Raw genomic sequence first — 19,635 nt, 5'->3', positions numbered from 1 at the left:
TTGAACAAAACTGTTATTCGGTTCCAGCTTACTCAACAGATTAAAACAATACTTCTCTCTTTTCAGTTTTCCTAGTTAGTTCCCTCCTTTCTTTAGACAGTTTTGCTTCTTCATTATCAAGGTCTTGTATAAATAGAAGAACGGAGCAAGCTATTGTAACCTAATCTAAGAGCACAGCAACAGCAAGCACAAATTGTTGTGACTTCAACAAAGGAAGAAGAATGAAGGTGCCAACGTGTTCAACTATGACAAGAAGTCCTCGAGAAGTTTCCTTGCTGAACAAAATTGTTATTCGGTTCCAGCTTACTCAACAGATTAAAACAATATCTCTCTTTTCAGTTTTCCTAGTTAGTTCCCTCATTTCTTTAGTCGGTTTTGCTTCTTCTTCATCAAGGTCTTGTATAAATAGAAGAACAGAGCAAGCTATTGTAACCGATTTACCTTAAATATACAGTGAGAGAGAATTGAATCCAAAAGCTTCTGGTTCATTCTTCATCTTTCTTCTATTCTGTTCATCTTCTCACTCCTAACCATATTCACCGGTAAACAGTCTATTTCACAAACCCTAGCAACTAGCTAATAAAACCACGTAAGAATTTTGGGGCGCAGAGCAGTAAACCAAGATTCTCATCTGCACGTGCTTCTACGACGATGACATTTCTCCCAACCGTGGCCAAGGAAATTTACAAGTTACCCGTCAAACAAAGCCTCGACAATGGAGCTCGTCCCGACAATATCATGAGATCACCCGAGTGCTTATGGGGAACGACAAAACGCAAGAACCACGGACACGATCGAGGTTCACGAAGACCGGGACTTTGGCGATCTAACCTCGGTCAGATTACCGAGCCGAGAACTACGGACACGATCTAAATGGACAATTGATGAGGTGAAGATCGAAGTCACGAAAAACCCCAGTCAGAATTCATTTTGGAGTTATGGGTCTTTTGAAAATTTTAATCATTTCTTACTAGTTGCAGATTCAGGACAAAATTGTCCTTGCAAAGTCGTTGGAAAATCTAATTTGAGATTAATTTAGTCGCTTCAAGTCTTTATTTAAGATGGAATTTACTTTAAGCTTTATTGTGAGAAAATGGTTCTATTTTGATTTTACTCCGAGTTTTCTTGTGAGAAAACGGTTCTATTTTAGGTCATTATTTAAAATTTTCCATATCTTAATTAGTCAAAATCTTATTACTTAGGTATTTGTTCTTTTTTTAAAAAAGAAAAAAAATCAAACCTGTCACGATAATCACATTACCCAATGATGAGTAGTCAAGTCTCATCATTTAAAGATGAAAATAGACAACAACTTAATATTCCGTCACAATCTGGGCAATCCGGGCAATCCATGGATTTTGCCTCATACTATCCATTACAAGAAGAAATGCAACTAGTCATATGTCTTTGTTGAGTTTTGCCAACATAACAATCTTTGGATTACCATGAAAATAATTGCTTGTTATGACCATAAATTTTTGAAGGGGTGGATTATATAACGATTTATAATTATTTATTTTTTATTTTTTATGATCTAGAACAGATTATTATTCTCAGAGTAAATTAAAAACTCTCGTCCCAATCATTTCTCATTAAACAAATAGTCTACCTGATTTTTTTGGGTAAGCATTCTACTTGTTTTAATTCGCCGGCTATATGTTGTTTGATTCCCGTCCTAGACCGTCTATCTTCAACCTTTCAAATACAAGGGCCAAGTCAATAAACCAAGCAGAATATTCATCTGTATCTTCTTCTTTTTCCACCAAGTCATGCCCTCCACTTAGCCATTTGAACAAGCAAACCCCATGAAAAACTTAAACAAAAACATTTAAAAATTACCCTCACATTCCATTCAATAACTTTTTAAAGCCCAGGTCTTTGGAATCTTTTCTCCAATTATTCGCAACATTGACAACAAACCAACTCCGAACTCCAATTGCAGACACCAGGTCTCTCTTCAAACTCCCTCGTCGAACAGAGCAAGGCTCCACGCAATGAACAGCTCCTCCAGATTAGTGATCCTTTCCTTCGTGCTCACGGCAATCCTGTCGTCTACGCGCGTGGCGGCCATGAGGCCTCTGCACGGGGAGCGACAGCCGGGAGAGCCTCTCGCGGCGATGGAGTCGCTCCAGAGGGGCCCAACGCCGCCGTCCGGCAGCTCGTCTTGCACCAACATCCCAGGAGGGGGCGGCGGCGGGCACTGCCCGTGGAACGAGAGGAACTTCGCCGGCCGCGCAGCTCGTCACGCCCCTGCCGTGTTGCATCCTTGAGTCGTCTGACGGATGGATTGTGTAGTGAAGAAAAACAAAAGAGGGCCCAAGTCCCTGAACTTTGTTGGAGAAGCTGATGATGAGGAAGAAGGTTTTGGCCACCGCTAGCGACAGCGATCAATCGGTTCACGGTAATTCATGAATATTATAGGCAGGAAATTTACATCATGTCGGTCCCAAAGGCACATCTTGCAGTGGTGTTAGGGTTTATTCATCATGAATATTTTGGTGTTTTTTTATCAGAATTAGGTTTTTGTTAGATTGATGGACATCGTATGCTGACGTGTTTGTTGTTCATGTCCCTGCCCTCGGCCATATCTTGGTACCAGCTTTGCATGAAGAGAAATCTTCAAGAAGTTATTTTTTTGTTCATGAAGTAAATTTTCAGGATTAAGATTCTGTTTATTTGGAAAATATTTTTTCAAAGATGATGACTTATATCGCTTACAAAACAACTGAATTAAAAATATGTCGCCGTTCATATATAAATTATTATCGATAATAAAACTATTTTCATTGATTAATTATTTCAAACGATATAAATAATTATTTTTAAGAAAAGATTTGTTACATCATCCATTTTTCGCTAAACAAACGGAACCTAAGTCAATCATGCAACTCCAAATGTTTAAGGATCGCATGTGTGATGATCAACACGTTCCGACGGAAAACGGATCTCATCTAAATTACCCTCTTTATACACCCTAATTTTTTATTTTTTATTTTAAATTCCAGCACCATTAAAACATGCTCATTAATTCTCACGTGCATTTGAATTATATTAGCGCGTGGAAATTCCACCTTCTCCATATCCAAACACACATATAAAATCATCGACTTAACAACGCTCGTGCAAAAATTGGACCATCGACTGATCGTGGACCAACTCGAATTCGTTAAGTCTGCTTAATTAGCGAACCCCTCAATAAACTAATTAAGAGCGTTTCCTCTTTTTCTTTTTCTTTTTCTTGTTCTTCTTTTTCTTTTTCTTTTTCTCATGATTGATGTATAACTAATTAAGCAGCGTCGGCATTCCAACACCCAACAGCGGAATGCGACCAAAAGCTTAATTATATATTAATTTTATTAGATTGGAATTGACTCAGAGGAAAAAAACCAATTTTTTTTATGGGTTTGAAATTGACAAACGTGGTCAAAGAAAGGTTGCGTACTAGAACGTACTTGGTGACGCAATCTCTGATTTTTCGTGAATTGACAGTCGTCGCTGTGCATGAACCAGGTCAAATGGTTCTCAATTTCGACACGTAATTAAGTTATAATAGATACAAAAAATAAAAAATCAAGATTAGTGCTGCGTCAATGTCCACCGAAGGGAGCTTAACTTGCATGCCAAGTGAACGGCGCAGACTTTCGTATCATCAGCTGAATCCATTTCATTTTTCTTCTTATCTTGTTTTACCTTTTTTTGTTATTTATTTATTTTTTTTGTAAGTGTCCAATGCTGTTAGAATACCTTGGTCGCCACTAGGTGATGATTGAAATGCCCATCAATTTGATTTGTATGCCATTCCATTCGGATTGTTATCATCACTTTGAATGTACGCGATTTTTGGCTCATCTTATACATACAAGTTTCTTTCTTTTGAATTTCGAATTGCCCTCTTCGAAGCTCACCTGGCAAAACCCCATGGAGTCGGCCTAATGATCAAGGGGGGAGCTCGTCCATATATAAGTAAAGCTCGAAACACAGCACAAGCTTGACCTTGTCTATGAAATTGATTAGGGAGATTGCTAAAGGAGAGTCCATGTATGAACTTGTCGACATATCCAATTGGATTTACACTTGTTCAAAAATTTGAACCAACGAGTTATGAATAAATGAAGCTCTACACTATGTCATTTCTCCGACGATGGAACTTGGACTTTTATAACAAAACTCGCAAGTGCATTTCAACAAAATTAGTGTCGCCTTTCATGGATTCGAAATTTACAATTCATTATACATCAGCTTCCTCGTCATTTCGGTGCATATTTTTCAAGTCAAAGAGGTTCCAATTCCACTTTTTACAGCTACTATAATGAAATAGAAAAAACAATCTCAATCGTTGAATAAAGGAAACGAGTATGCTTGTGTGGGCAAAACTCCCTACTTGGTTTCCATATGTCCGTGCTGAACAAGCGACGCTGTCGACGGGAATATAATTCAACTCACAATAATGAATGGACGAGATCTATTAATTTATTGAATAAACTTCCCAATGAAAGATGTACAATAAAGAATACTGTTTACAGACTACACGACATAACACCCATTCAACGAACTGAAAACATGGCTCCCTTGAACATCTATATACATAAATAAACAAATAACGAAATTTCAAAAAAAAAAAAAAAACAAACAAACAAACAAACAAATGAATGTGTACAAGTGTAAACTGCTTAGCTGGCAACTAGCAAATACCAACAATTAAGAAAAGAAGCGGAACGAAAGAAGTCTGCTTGTTTCTCGATTAATCGCTTCATCTGCCTGGTACGAGACGCAGGTAACCCGCCGCCCTGAAGCGAAGCTCGTCTAGCCAAGCGGACAGCTCGTGCTGCCGCCACTGCCAGGGATGTTGGTGCAGCTTGAGGCGCCGGAGGAGGGGACGTCACCCCTCTGAAGAGACTGCAGAAGGAGCCCCTCTTCTATCGGGAGTTGGCCATTCTCATGCAAGATTCTGGTTGCTTGTGAGAACTGGACATGGGAGGCAAACAGAATAAGAATCGATGCAAAGATAACGACAATGTTGACAAGCTTCATGATAGGCAAGACAATGATTCTTAATGCATATGATGTTGTGGCATTAAACTTATTTATACTGATGATTATCGAATGGGGGTAGAATTGGATTTGACTTTTCACTCTTTGGTTTCGGTTGAAAGATTTTGAACGTTGACTGCTACACTAAGATAATGCTTCTATCCAAATCTAAGAATTTGAGATCGATTAAAAGTGGTGGGAACTTTGGAACTTTGATACATAGATTTTGAATTTTTTGGGCTCTGTCCTATTCGAAAGTTAATTGCGTGGACGCTTTTGCTTTTGTCCATGTTTCTTGTGCGAGGAAGTTTCATGATCTGTCCAAGATTAGTATTGTAGCAATTGGCTAAAGTTGGCTATGGACCTAAACTTTTTGAATGGTGGTTGTTCCTGCCAGTCGCAGTCGCGTCATCCTTGAGGCTGCAAGGATATAATAATATCCCTCCTTCGCCTTCACCTTTTGATATGGTTATGTGAATTCATTTTGCTTTCTCCATCCAAGTTAATTAGATTTGATAGATGCCGGGAATTTTATGGCCAGGTTTCATTGAGACTTCGATTCTTTTGCGAAAAAATGTATGATTTGAAAAGCATATTCTTGAAGACGATCGCTTGTATTGCTTACGAAAACGAATGAATCAAAAGTATTTTCATCGTACACGAAAATGTTTAGATATAAATTACTATTGAAAATGAAAATGATTTCCATGGAGTAATTATATCAAGCAATACAGACAATTATTCTTAAAAAAATGTTTTCTATATTATTCGTTTTTCGCGAGATGAATAGAACCTCACAAATTATATTAAAAATTCTGCGGAACACAATCCCTTCTAAATGGGTTCAAATTGGTTATAAATGGGCTTTCAGAGACATCATCAAGGTGGCAGTCGTGCATATCTAAATATCAAATACTAACATAGACATATTAAAGTTGGATTGTTGACCCAGTTTTGGAAGCATGTGCAAGAAAATTTCGAGGATAATTTCAACGGAATCTAGGGGCGGAGGGTCTCAGATGATTCGTTTCACTAGATCTCTAACGGGTTTTCCTCGATTTAGAAGTATTCCTTTTCGCTAATATTTATGCAGCTGTATGTACGTTTACTATACAAGACAGGAACACAGATAACTAGGAATTAGAGCAAAAAAGGGTGTTCTAGGATCGAAAAATAGCCGGCACCAAGGGAGAACCACCTTCCCGAAGGTTAAAAGGACAAGGGCAAGAGAGCCAAATTCGCATATCTGAATATCGACGAGCACCTAGAATTGTCTCGACAGAAATTTATATGGCCGCCTAGCATCGGCGCCAATGGACGGAACAGCAGGCCAATTGAGAAAAGCAATTACTAGAAAATCATATACCATGAGGCTCGCTAAAAACTATGCTTTAAGAAAACCCCATAATACACGAGAAACCATCGATCCGCAAGGAGGAAGTAAGCAACAACCGAACTCCCTCCTCAGAATGTTATTCTTCCTTTTTCTAATGAAAGGACTACAACCTCAATCCAGATCTAACACCCAGTTTCTCCTTCCAAGTACATATATGTAACGGATAGCGGCCCAATGATTTTGGGGCCACTCCGTTTCATTCATTTCCATTTCAATGACCATTCGGGGGCCGAAATGCCTTATAACCATTGACACCACATGCCAAATTTGAATAATCCGAAGCATAAAATGGGTATCCATCATGCTCTGGATTCTTCATTCCCAGCATGGATAAATCAGATCCAGCCATATGCCACTGGTTCGGTATCAACCCATCAATCTGCCCATTTGCATGAGGAAGCGAACTAACCTGAGGGATAAATCCAGTCGAGTCAAAACTTCCTGGAAAGGAGCCAAACGCCGGTTGAATCCCATTTTCACGATAACTCCGCACTCGTTCAAAGCTGCATGAGCTGGCAGCTGACTCCACATCCCCTGAAATCCCCAGATCATGGGGGAAAGAAAACTGGCGATTTAATGAGAGGGACCGACTGCCGAGAGACTGGAAACCCAGGCCTGATCTAGTGACCTTCCCAACAGCTTGCTCATCGTCCAGTAAGTCATTTATAATATCGAGGTGCGGAAAATCATCTGCTGGCAAACCTTGTGTTTGACGCCCAGATGTGCAGGCCTGGAGGTCAGGGAAGTGATCTCGTGATCTGCTATGCGAAGACCTGTAATACTCCATATTCCGAACATCACCCTGCAAAGGAGGATCACTCCGTGCACTTCGGCCATCCAGATTCTCCAACCACTGGGGACCATTTGACATCACATCCCGATTCATTGTGCCAAAAGGGAAGCCTAATTTGGGTGCACCATAGTCCATACTGTCAGTGCTAGGGTTCAAGAACATTGGTGAAGATGCTAAGGTGGGGGACGGCATATATGCTGACACTTTAACTACAGAGCTTGGCGAACATTGGTTTGTAAAAACGGCTGAAGTCGAAGCAGAGGAATTGCCAATTATAGCATTTCGATACGACAAAGGAACATAGCCGTGAGATACTGAGGTAGACTCAGGAGCCAAACGGCCGACTGCACTCACAGAACGTGCTAGCAGTGGAGCTGTATGGACAGGGGAAGCAGCAGGAGCATTTGGCCTATTACCAGGTCCTAGTGGAGCACTAGAAGGCCTTGACATTACAGGAACTTGCGGAATGGGTTTTTCAGCCGTTTTAGGAATTACATCCCTCTGAGTCTCAGACCTCGACAAAGTTGCTGTTTGGGAGGAGACTGTTGGAAGTACTGTCTTATCATTCTCTTGCTTGCCATTTAAAGATGTCTTCCTCATTGATGAAGGTTCCCCAAGAGGAATAATTTTCTGTGCTGTTTCCAACCGGGCAATGGAGATATTATTTCTAGGAGGGCTGCTGGAAGAGGATTCTGCAGCAATTGGCTTCTCTTTAGATGGCTTTTCTTCATCAACTTGCTTGATGCATGATTCCCTCTGCAGGAGAACAGCTTCTCCCTGTTATAATAAAAAATCAAACACCATCAGCTTAGACTCCATTGAAAATAAAACCGAAAAAATTGCGAGAAGTAATCCATGATGATGAAGATTTCCCTAACATGGTATTGACTGTAAGTATATTTCCCTGACAAACCTAACAACTGAAAATTATCCCATTCTAGCTCCTGCTGTATCTGTAAAATGGCTATCCAGCATTCCCTATGACGTAGGATGGCTCTTTACCAATGCACAGAACTTTACAAAACATACCTAATCTACGTAATCTAATTTTCTTTTGATAAAATCTCTTGGAAAATCTCTCCTCCTCTACAGAAATGCAAGGAGTTGAAGAATGATTGGGAGAACCAATATAAGCAGAAACCTATGTTGCTAATGTCATTTGCTTAGCAAACATGAACACAAGTCGGAACCTCAGAGGCATGATTCAAACACAGGATATGATACAATTTCAATGTGTCTCCTTAAGTCAGAAGAAACAAAAGGTAAAACAACATCAAATACGGATCCAAAAAATAATATAGAGGAAAATTAGTTAGTCTGCTGAGAAGCATCCTTTATTTTGTCATCAAAGCTCCACTGAGATTTTAAGGCCCTAAATACTCAATTCATGCCTAGTCAGAAGAAATAATGATCTGACTTAATCCGTATTGTTAATTGTATAAATGAAAAAATCCTGCATATAATAGACAATTAACCATTCTTCACATATGGTATTTAAGAGTACATTCTTCCACATTATCTCTTGACATTACTATATCCAGTACAGTAACAACTGAAAAGATGTTGCCCTGTCAGTTAAAATTATCACGCAAATATGAGGCAGCAACGCAAGTCTCCTATCAATTAGAAATGGAGAGGACACACCTCAGTTATTCAATAAACCGTAACTTTAAGGGAAAAATAGGAAGGATAAATTTACTTCAAATTAAAAAGTAAAGATTTTAAGGAGGCTATCTGACAACAAAATCCGAATATCCGCCTTCACCATATGAGTGTCATTAAAGTTCTAAGCTTAACAAGGAAAAACGATGGTCCAAAAAGCCTCTCTCCCTTCGATATGTGCAAGTGTCGAGTGGACAATATCATCATGTGGCAGAATCAATGAATAGTGCAGACAGAAGAATGTGACCTCAACCACCATGTCAATGAGAAGTTAGGCTTGAATGACAGCACATTCTACCCAAATGGAACCCCTAAAGGTTGGATTATTACCAAACAAATGCACTATGTTAAAGACAAGGATGGAGGACACAAAAATATGTTGCTTAGTCATGAAAGTGTCCTTAATTCTTGATATGATTTTCTTAACAACTATCAGACAATGACTTCACCAATTTTGAACAAGTAATAAATGAATTCTTGCAATTCTGATCAAGTAAATCCCACCTTTTTAACCACATCATGCTCAGACTGTCTTATTTGACTCCGGAAGGAGAGAGCATCAACCTCAACCTCAGTGTCAGCTACCTTGATACTCGGGATATTACAAGACTCTCCCACATCAACTGCAGGTTCAGCAGACTCATTCTCTGTTTTGTTGGTCCGGCAACTCCAATCACGTGCTTCCTTACCTTTCTGACTCTTTCCCCTGCAGAAACACATGCTGAAGTGCATCAACGCCATGCAATTCAACTTTAGCAAAGAACTAGTGTCATTTATTTACCTGCTAGGTGATCTCTGATGTTTATGGTTAGATGAAAATGAGTTCCCCTTGTATGGTCCACTAACTCCAACTGAGGGGACTGAATCAGTAGAACAAGTTGAGGAGCTATCATCCATCATAGATGGGCTTCTTTTCTCTACTATTCCATTTTGCACAGGAGATAGTCCACTAACCCCACTGCTACTGGCTTCTGTAGGAGGATGAACTTCAGAAGCATCAGTGTCCCAATTTACAGGACTTGCATCTATCTCATCCGAATCAGGTTGGATTACTTCACTGGCACCATCAGCCAAATCTGATGTGTCCGAAACATCTTCCAGTACATCAGGCTTTTCAAGTGCAGGGCTTACATCCTCCGGGATGAAGTCTTCTTTTTCATCAACAGTGTTTTCTTCTTCATGCTTGTCCTGCTCTGTGGCACCATGTCTTTCGTCTCTCTCCTTATCTTTTGCTTTGCGATTGAGGCGCTTCTGCTTAGCCTACAGTCCAGAAAGTTGGGCCTCTCAGAAAGCAAGAGAAACTATAGAGAACAAAAGTGGACATGTATCCACACGTCAATATAGTATGACAAATCAGCATCCCCTGAGTCCAACATGACCAGTCTTATAAACAATAAAGAGTAACTTAAAAGGCCATCTGGACAAGATATTATTTTATGTAACGCATCTACCGCATGGCAGTGATGATAGTGTTTCAGACCAATCACAATTGCCCAGATACCATGTATGTATGCATCTCGTGACAGTGATAACGGGGTGTAAATTGACCAATCACCATTGCTCGTGTACCATGTGAGCATGCATCACTTTTGACAGGTTGGTTACACCATGCGTCACTGCCACATGGTGTGTCCATCATATAAAATACCTCCTCTGTCTAAATAAAAACTCCATTCTCCAACCCAAGATAAAAGTTCCTCTCCATGAACTCTCCTACTGCTGGTCAACAGTCATGATAAGGATATCCATAACTCCTAATTAGCAACCAAATTGCTTATGCAAAAACGGTAAAGTAATGACAAATAGAGGGCAGACCTCCAATTGTCCCGAACCACCCCCCCCAACCCAGGAAAAAAAAACCGAGTTTTATCAATTTTGGATCACAGTACACAGGATGGCTAGGCTTGCATTAATTTGCCTCGTGACCTTTGAAATCCATTAGCAAATAACCCCAGCCAATATTGGTACAAAGTAATAATAGCCAAGAACATCCAACCTGCTTCTTCTTTGAAGAAGACCTCTTTTCCTTAAGACTAGCTCCACGTCTCGCCTTCTGCTCGCCTTCTTCTTCTTCACGAATGAGCTCTTCTTGCCGCTTCAGAGCAACAGCCTCTTGGTAGGCAACTTCAATTTTGTTACTACAAAAGACAGTAATGCAAAGAGCAAATGATACATACATTTGATGTCAAACATCCTAAAGACAACATAAGAATTTACACAATATACATAATCCATTTTACAAGATGAAAGCACATTATGAGAAAGATAAGTGATTGGAATAACCGCCACATCAAAGAGCGCCATAGAACATTGATCTAAGTCCACCTCACAAAGCTGCAGATTCAACTTTCTACTAACAAATCCAATCACAAAGAAGCATTCCACGGCCATTGATAATAAAACTTCTTTTAGGTCAACCACTGTGTGCTCTCAACAATGATGTCAGCAGCCCAGTAACATTGGGGACAAGTAGAAAGAAAGGTTTCCCATATTTGCAAAGAGAAGCTAACCTAATTATCAAGAGAAAAGAGTTGGAGGGCTGTGTAGCAAGCAAAGAAAAGAGTAACTTCAGATAGGGAGAAAACAATGATGTTTTAACCATCGTAAAGAATCTGAACTGGCCCTCATCACCATGTATTTACAAGTGAAGTTAAATATCTTTTAATAGACCTTTGCCACACTGGCTAAAGTCTCCGCAAACATCATCAATTATCCTTAGTGAATGTCTAGGGGCGGGCTCTTCCCAACCAAGAGATCAAGCGATTCCAGGAAAGTTTTCCAGGTGCAGTCAAATGGTCAATATGTTTGAAATATGTAAGCTTCAACTTGACCATTTCTCCACATTCAAAATCCACTGCAACATCTAATGGATATATAACATAAATTGAAGAGGAATTTGGGCAAAGATTCATTATGGGAAAGCTATCAAGCTATCCACATAGACATGTAAGAGTGAACCAGACAAAGCTAAGTGATTGCAAGTAATATAACATCATTCTTACGTTTGCAAAAGATGAGTCATATCAATTAAATGCACAAGCAATCCCTGAAAGATGAAAACTAGGTCCATTCGCAGAAATCTGTCTGTTTCATGGCAAACAAACCATAAAGACAACTATAAGAAGAAAGAACCTAAAATCCTCCACGAGGAAATACCTGAAAATATGTGCAAGTACAAAAATCTCCACCGTTCTTCGACCCAATTCTGTCAGCCGCCTTTCATCACGCTCAATGGAATCCTTATTGAAATCCTCACCAGAATTGCCATCCTAAAGTTTCATTGAACAGTCACAGAGCCATGACTTAGGTGAAGACCCAAAACAATTATGTAATTAATGAAATACAATGAAATAAGCAAATAGTAGAACAGGAAGGAAAACCGCAAAGTGAAACAAAGACCAGTATGATATGAAGGTAAACAAAACAAAGCAAAAGAAATTCGATTTCTATGTGCATACACTGCAGGCCAGTACATAGTTAATCATGCACATATAGATCTGCCCATAGTATAAACTTATATATATGTGCGCACACATTAGAGCAAACCTATTATGCGCAAGTGTAAGGATTTCACACCATTCAATTTCATCTGACAGCTTGACTGTCTTCTTATCAAAACTGCCTATGCTCACCAAAACAACCAATGATAATCCCCGCTTGGACTTCCCATACTAATAAAAGCAGCCTCTCATTCAAAGAAGGGAGAAAGTAAACACCTCACCCAACATGTCTTATTCAAGTAAATGTCACCTTCCTAACTGTCATGTCATGATAAGGACATGATGGATCTAGAAAAGCAAGGCAAGACTCGGGATGCATAAACCAACAAGATCCAAACAAGAGACAGGAGTTAGAGAATGAGTCGTTCTGTATCAAAGCTGCTCACCCTTGGACCAACAACATATAAAGAGAAGCACTTTTGGCAAACAAAAAGCAATTAAAGTCCAATTCATAGAAAACTAAATGCCGCCATCTCATTCAAACTCTAACACTCTGCAGGTTTAGACCATTCTTTGTGGTTCCCCATACCATATCAGCATAACAAACTAGAAATAGACTTGACAGCACACCTTCGTTCGATTTTGAGGACCCTTCTCATCTTTTGGAGGCAGAGGTTCCATGGCAGCCCTTTCAAGCAGTATTAATACGTCATCCACCAAAACAAACATATCTTTCTCCACTGAAACAATGGGAGCTGGCATTTCATCAGGATCCAATACTTTTGCCCTCCCTTTCTTACATTTGCTTTGCCCTTCGAGAGCCTTCAAGCCACTGTACAAGGAATCCATAACCAAAGTCGAGGTAACTTCTTTTTCTATGAAAAAGTGCTTCACCACAACTTTGAGAATCACATGCATTTTCTCTTTTGACATACGGCGTCTAGCATTTTGGTCGATTCCCAACCAGAAAGCATGGAAGCTGCAAAATCATGTATCTTGCAATTAAAATAGGCCAATAACCTCACAAATCAGATTTCAATATACAAACTACCATTTAATGAAAGCAAAAAAAGAAAGGATTTGAATAATTAACAATGGCTCCACCAAGTCCTCAACTGAACACTTCAAAACTCAGAAGATAGTGACAAGAACAATATCCTAGTTGAAAAATAGTATTAACAACAGTATACCTTGACCATCTAGGCTTGTCCTCGATCAGCTCCCCAAGCTTGGCCCTTCTGTCTTCAACAAAACGTCGGCAGATTTGCTCTACATTAGTCAAGTATACACGAACAAGTTCTCTCCTATATTGAGAATCCAGGCAACGGAATGGTCGATCTGCTTTCTCCCTGACAATGATCAAGCAAGGTCGATCAGATGATAAAAATGAGTGTTCGCTGAGCAAATTGAAGCTATATTTCCATAAGTAAGAGTAGGACACGCAAGTTTGAAGAAAAATAGCAGAAATCACTTCAATATTAAGATAACAGCATCTTGATCTCAGTGACCCACCAGACCATTGGATAGCAAAAAAAAGGCATGAGGCTCTCATAAGCAAATTGGAAGGTTTCTCAACTAATTACTCCTAAAGAATTTCTAAAAGCACAACTTGTCATGACATATACAATATTACCAAAGTACCATTTTTTTCATACCTTTCAAAGACAAGACTAACTGGGTATAGATAGATAAGTCCAACTTGACAACAATAAATTTTAACTGAGAAGAATAATATTATCATTTGAGAACTTCGCAATGTGGATAAACTAACCAATTATCATGATCTAACATAATAATTGGTTACGTGTGTGTGTGTGTGTGTGTGTGTGTGTATAAGAAATATTAGCTATTGTCTTATATATAAAAGAGAAAAGAAAATCTACAAGCAGAAATCAATCCTCCATCCACTTAAAGAACTGGCCTGAAAGTGACATGTCTCAAGGAATTTAATTTAGAAAAATATATATTTAAAAAGGAAAGACTTTAAGTGAATCGCTCACGATCATTTTTACGCAGACAAAATTGCAAATTGCCACCTTGAAAAAATTAAACTGCACATAGATTATACAGGAGAATCAACAGATACAAGCGAAAACCAAGCAAAATTAAATCGCGCTGTATACTTCACTGAAAAATTTGTATAATAAAAAATGATGCCAGTGCAATCTGTTTCTAAGGGAGGTTCAGAAACTTGAATGTTAAAGGAAGGAGCAAAGAGAGAAAAGAGGAAGGGGGGCGGAAGAGAAACAAGAAGAGGCAGATATGAACAGTGCTATGAACAGTAGACATTATGACATTAAATCAACTGTTTAGGTCCTTCATGTGACATAGGGAATGTCAACATGCATCCACTGATTAAGACTCACACTCAAGTACATACGGAACCAAATATTGGCACTTTAACAGGGACATATATATTTAATCCAGTTCCATGACCAGTAGTAAAAAGTTTATTATTACACGACTTGAAAAATTGATTATAAAATATTTCAAGCTTCAAATAGATTCAGAATCACCCTTAACTACATCTCTACAAAACAATTCTCCGCATGAACAAGTAGCTTAATTTTGCAAAACAATGTGATACTGAAGTGTCACACATGAAAAGGGAAGAGAAATTTTGTTTCCAAATGTGACTAAAATGCACCTATGCAGAAACATCTCTTAAATGAAGAATACCATAAATGAACCCATTATATAAAAGAGAAAAATGAAAAAAAATACCTTATGACTTGGACTTGAGCCTTTATGATGAGGGTGTCAGCATCAATAAACCCATCAAATACTTTCGACAATTCCATAAACTTTTTCCATCCCCAATCATGCTCCTTCTTCCAAAATCGATGTAATGTATCTGCAAAAGTTGAACCAAGCCACTTATTGACCTTGGTAGGGTCAAAACTTCAGTAAACTCAACCAAATTAATGTAAATCGACCCACCTGAATATTTTGATTTCTTTGGATCTTTATTCACCACAGCTATTGTAAATTGTGCAAAATGACTCCACCCTGTGCAAAGTAAAAATATAATTCGTATGCAAAATGAAATCTCGACTGTACCACAATGAGATATAGAAAAACCATCATCAAATGCATTTGAAACTTGAAAAAGTATTGAACCTGGAAGAAGTTTGTCATGATTGGCAACACAGAGAAACAAAGAGAGATGGTTGCAGACATCACAACCTTGGGGATATATTAAAATATACCTGCATCGCAAAGGCAAATTATCAAGCAACGCGACCAGATCATTAAAACTTATCTGCCTTTATGAAGTCCAAGCATATAATTTGGTATACAACCAAAATACATGCAGCCTATTATGATCTCAAACTTATTTTGAATGTTTTTGTTCAAGTGCACCTAGAACAAGATACTTCAAGCAACTAGGAAAAGTTTAACTATCCTTATAGTAGGTACTCAGATAATCCAAATCAAATTATACAACTTCATCATCAAAGGGAACTAGGGGACTGCATGGAAACAAAGGCCCTCATATCTTTCACATTACATACAGAACAAACTACTTCCTTTTTGCTTCTTGACTAATATAAATCTTACATTCGGACACATTTTACCTTTTACTTAGCCCAAAGCACTTGAAACATTCACAATATACAAATGTCAACATGTACATTCACATAAAATTTTATAGTTTCTTGAAATTTGTATAATTTGTTAGATTTAAGGGCGAAAGCAAAAGGTTGCTTTTTGCTTTTCTTAAAAACATAAACAAACAGGCCCTAAAATGTGGATGTTCAGCTATGCTATGATAAAGCATTGAATGCAGAGAAAAGCATTTTAGAGGACATAAGGAATTGGAAGGCTAAAAAGACAAATGGATAACATAGGAATTCTCATCAACTATCACTAACTCAATCCTATTGTCAAAACCGCGCATAGGAGAAGAGAGAGCGAGAAAAAAAAAAGTCCATATGATATATGACAGAATATTTACTTTTAAAAAGGTTGTTATATGGAAGAAAAGTTAACTGTGGTATATTACTAGTCACAATAATATTCATAATAAAGTAGGCAAAATAAGGATGTCAGGAACCATTCCTATCTCGCAACACAAGGTAGATGGCATGACTTACATTTACCACTGGCAATTAGTTTCCCAAAAAATCATTGACTGATATACGATAAAGAAACAATCTGATTTCTTCTCATTCCCCAAGAGAAAACACTTGTCTGTGTGGAATCCCTGCCCCAAACGCAACCCCCCAAAAAAAAAAAAAAAAAAAAAAAAAAAAACCTATTTTTGATTCTTGAAGTAGGTATCCCCATCAGACCTGAAACGTTCATCCCCCACTTTTCAGTAGATTGGAACCAAACGGTTCCCCATGGAAGCAAGAAGACTGAATTTCACAACATTGACCAAGACCAACATGGCATTCAAAAGAAAGAATATCATGCCATCTAGTAGAAATGACTAGATTTTTTTATTACAACAGCTACAACCAAATTCTTCCAACTAATCGCGTAGGCATCACAGATGTTCATCCTCCATTGTGTCCCATTAAGTATCAAGACTTCAGTAAAACCTAAGTCGTTAGTGGCTAAATCTTTCCAATAGAATACAAAAATCACATCTTGTGCAGGATTAGTTCAAGAAGATGAACACAATCAAAGCCAACTTCCATCTACTACAAAGAGTCGTACCATTTATAGCCGCCAGCATCAAACACACTACTACGAAGTTCCCTTTTATTGATCTGTGAAAATTTGTCTATCTTCCATGTATGTTTTCCATATAACTCGGAAGGTTTTGGCCCTACAAGGAAGAGAAAATAGAGAGAGTTCTTCAATGAAAGCAACTATAACAAGTATAAGTACCTGAAACAAAGAGCAAGATGAGACTACATCCCCTAAGAAAGTGCCCCGTCATCACAATTAATATTAAAAAATTGTTGGGAGACAAAGTAGAGAGAGACGATCATCAAACCAAGTGGAAGAGGGAAGGAGCTACAGCATTTATCTAGTATATATCATTGAAAGCTGCTGACCAACTAATCAAAGCTGTTCAAATTTCGGACTTATTGAGAAAAGAACCTTTCAGATTTATTTAAATAAAACTCACTTTTTTGTAAGTCAAAAGTCCTAATTTCACAGCCAAACAGGAAGAATCTGATTGAGAGCATCACGAATAATCATCTATATTGGCATCAAATCCTATTTCAAGGAACTCCAGATGTGATAATATGACTTCATAGAAAAATGGGTAATTATGACTTCATAGAATGAATTATCCTATGTGCAGATCCATACAAAGATTCAACACAACGGATCACTCCAGTCATCACAAAACTTGAACTGAATGAAAGAAGTCTCTTCCAAGATCGCAAGCCCCTTTACCACCCAGCATGCACTATCAATCAGTATTCTCATCAAGAATTGATTCAGCACATTTGTAAATGGCAGCTTTTGACAATCTCAAAATCACAGGAAGCCAGGTAAGGAAAAAATCAAGTAAAAAGAATGAAAGATGAAGAAGTAAGCACACCACCATCGTCATCGTCATCGTCGTCGTCAGTATCCCAGTACGGAGGCGAAGTCGAAGTGATTCCCTTTTCCACCTGGTCTGAAGATCGCCATTCCGCCAATGCTTCCCCAGATTGAGAGCTCTGAGAACTCAAAATCCCCTCCTCAGACCTTCCCACTCCAGGTTCTTCCATCACTACACTAGTCATTTCTCGCAATCAAACTCCTCTTCCACACGAGCTCGACTCCTAAAGCTACAAAAGAAATTCCAGTAATCAAACAAAAAGAACATTCAAAGCAAAGCTTCGAAGCTGACACTTTCTACATTGCAGAAACCAGTTTCACTATCCACACACACATTCTTCCAGATGATAAAATAACTCCCAGTGTTAGAAATCCAGTGTCTAATAAATGGGACGGCTCAAATGCCAACCAAAACCCTTTTAAGGATCGCCAATACATAATGCCCGCAAGAGAGAAAAAATTTGGAATCCCAAAACAACAGCCACTCGATCCAACACCCATTTCCGGGCACGCACCCGTCACGACTCCGTTTCCGCGAAAACCCTGGCGTTGAAAACCCCCGAATCCAAACGCCAGAGGACCCTAATCCCAACGGAGACACCATTCCAACAATCTTGCAGGCGCCCCACGAAAACCCTAATCAAAAAAAAAATCGGGCGCAAAAAACGAAAAAACCGCCGCCGGACGAGGAATCGAAATCGCCCCCCCGATTGACCCAAATTGCATGATACCTAAACCCGGCGGCATCCCATCGCCCCCACAAGAACCAGGCCGACCCCGGAAGACGACGCGGAGATCGACGGGCCCGGGGAGGCCGCCCTCGAGACCCAATCCGAATCGGAATCGCGGCCTTCCGAAAGAGGTCGCGGGAAGGAAAGGGGCGGGGAGGGAGGCGATTTGCGAAACCCATGGAAAGCGAAAACGGAAACGGAAGAACGACCGCGGCGCGATTCTATGCGGGCGGGCCGGTCGGGCGATGCCGCGGCGGCGGCGGCGCGTGGATTTGAAGGGCGGAGACGTGCTCACCTCAGGCGGGATGGGAGGGGGCAGGCGGGGGGCGCTTGCGAGGGGGAGGGACGACGCAAATTGGTTGTGCGCTCGGCGGGGGAGGTTTAAGTGAGAGAAAGAGAGGTCGTAGAAGCTGCGCAGAAGAAGAGAGAGAAGGGAAGGGAAGAGAGAGAGAGAGAGAGAGAGAGAGAAGGGAGGCGGAACCAGAAAGGAAAATTTTTATTCTCGGAGGGGGCTTTTCCTTTTTTTCCTTTTTTGTTAATTAGTTTTCTCATTTTTGTTATCCCTCTTCTTTTTTTTTCTTCTGTTGGATTGATTAATTCGGTCCGGACCGTTTCTGATTATTCGTAAAACACAATGACGAGGTTGGGTTGGGGTTTTGATTTTTTTTTAGAAGGCGCATAAGTAGAGAAATGGGAAAATGAAGAAGAAATGACGGAATAAATCGGACATTACATATTTCACGAGATATATGTTTATTCACGACAAATCGCGATCAGTTGAGATTATATCGGGATTCGTCCCATTTCATCTTTGATTAATATCCCGCAAGCGGAGATTTCATGTGGAGAAAATATGAAAATTGAATCAAGAAAAGGAGGGATAGGATTAAGGAGGTGGCTTTATTTTATTTATTTTTAGGGTTGGTGATAAATGTGGAGTTTTTTTTTTTTTTTTTTTTTGGGGGTGTCATGAGGAATGGCTGACCTTTGCAAGTTGGTCCTCTTAGGGGTTCCCAATTTTGGAAGCTGGGCTTGACCCTCTGGCCCTGGGTTTTGCATCAAGATCCCGGGGGT

At 39.4% G+C, this 19,635-nt stretch overlaps 1 protein-coding gene across 2 annotated transcripts; it reads right to left on the bottom strand.

Moving 5' to 3' along the window:
- Positions 1 to 6,304: 6,304 nt before the first annotated feature.
- Positions 6,305 to 18,902, bottom strand: LOC104414563 (TNF receptor-associated factor homolog 1b). Of its 2 annotated transcripts, none has more exons than XM_010025712.3 (13): positions 18,857 to 18,902; positions 17,829 to 18,060; positions 16,988 to 17,099; positions 15,443 to 15,531; positions 15,263 to 15,331; positions 15,047 to 15,176; positions 13,513 to 13,671; positions 12,953 to 13,301; positions 12,039 to 12,151; positions 10,879 to 11,020; positions 9,664 to 10,142; positions 9,387 to 9,588; positions 6,305 to 7,997 (listed from the first exon to the last, which is right to left on the bottom strand). In XM_010025712.3, the coding sequence occupies exons 2-13, from the start codon at positions 18,013 to 18,015 to the stop codon at positions 6,639 to 6,641; spliced, it is 3,390 nt and encodes a 1,129-aa protein (XP_010024014.2). In that variant the 5' UTR covers positions 18,016 to 18,060; positions 18,857 to 18,902; the 3' UTR covers positions 6,305 to 6,638. The 2 variants fall into 2 exon arrangements, with proteins under 2 accessions (XP_010024014.2, XP_010024015.2); XM_010025713.3 differs by having other exon boundaries at positions 17,832 to 18,060.
- Positions 18,903 to 19,635: the final 733 nt, after the last annotated feature.

Source organism: Eucalyptus grandis, chromosome 8 (assembly GCF_016545825.1).
Source record: "Eucalyptus grandis isolate ANBG69807.140 chromosome 8, ASM1654582v1, whole genome shotgun sequence".
NCBI classification, from domain to species: Eukaryota; Viridiplantae; Streptophyta; class Magnoliopsida; order Myrtales; family Myrtaceae; genus Eucalyptus; species Eucalyptus grandis.
The sequence above is the reverse complement of the archived record's forward strand: the minus strand, read 5'-3'. Positions and strand labels throughout refer to the sequence as shown.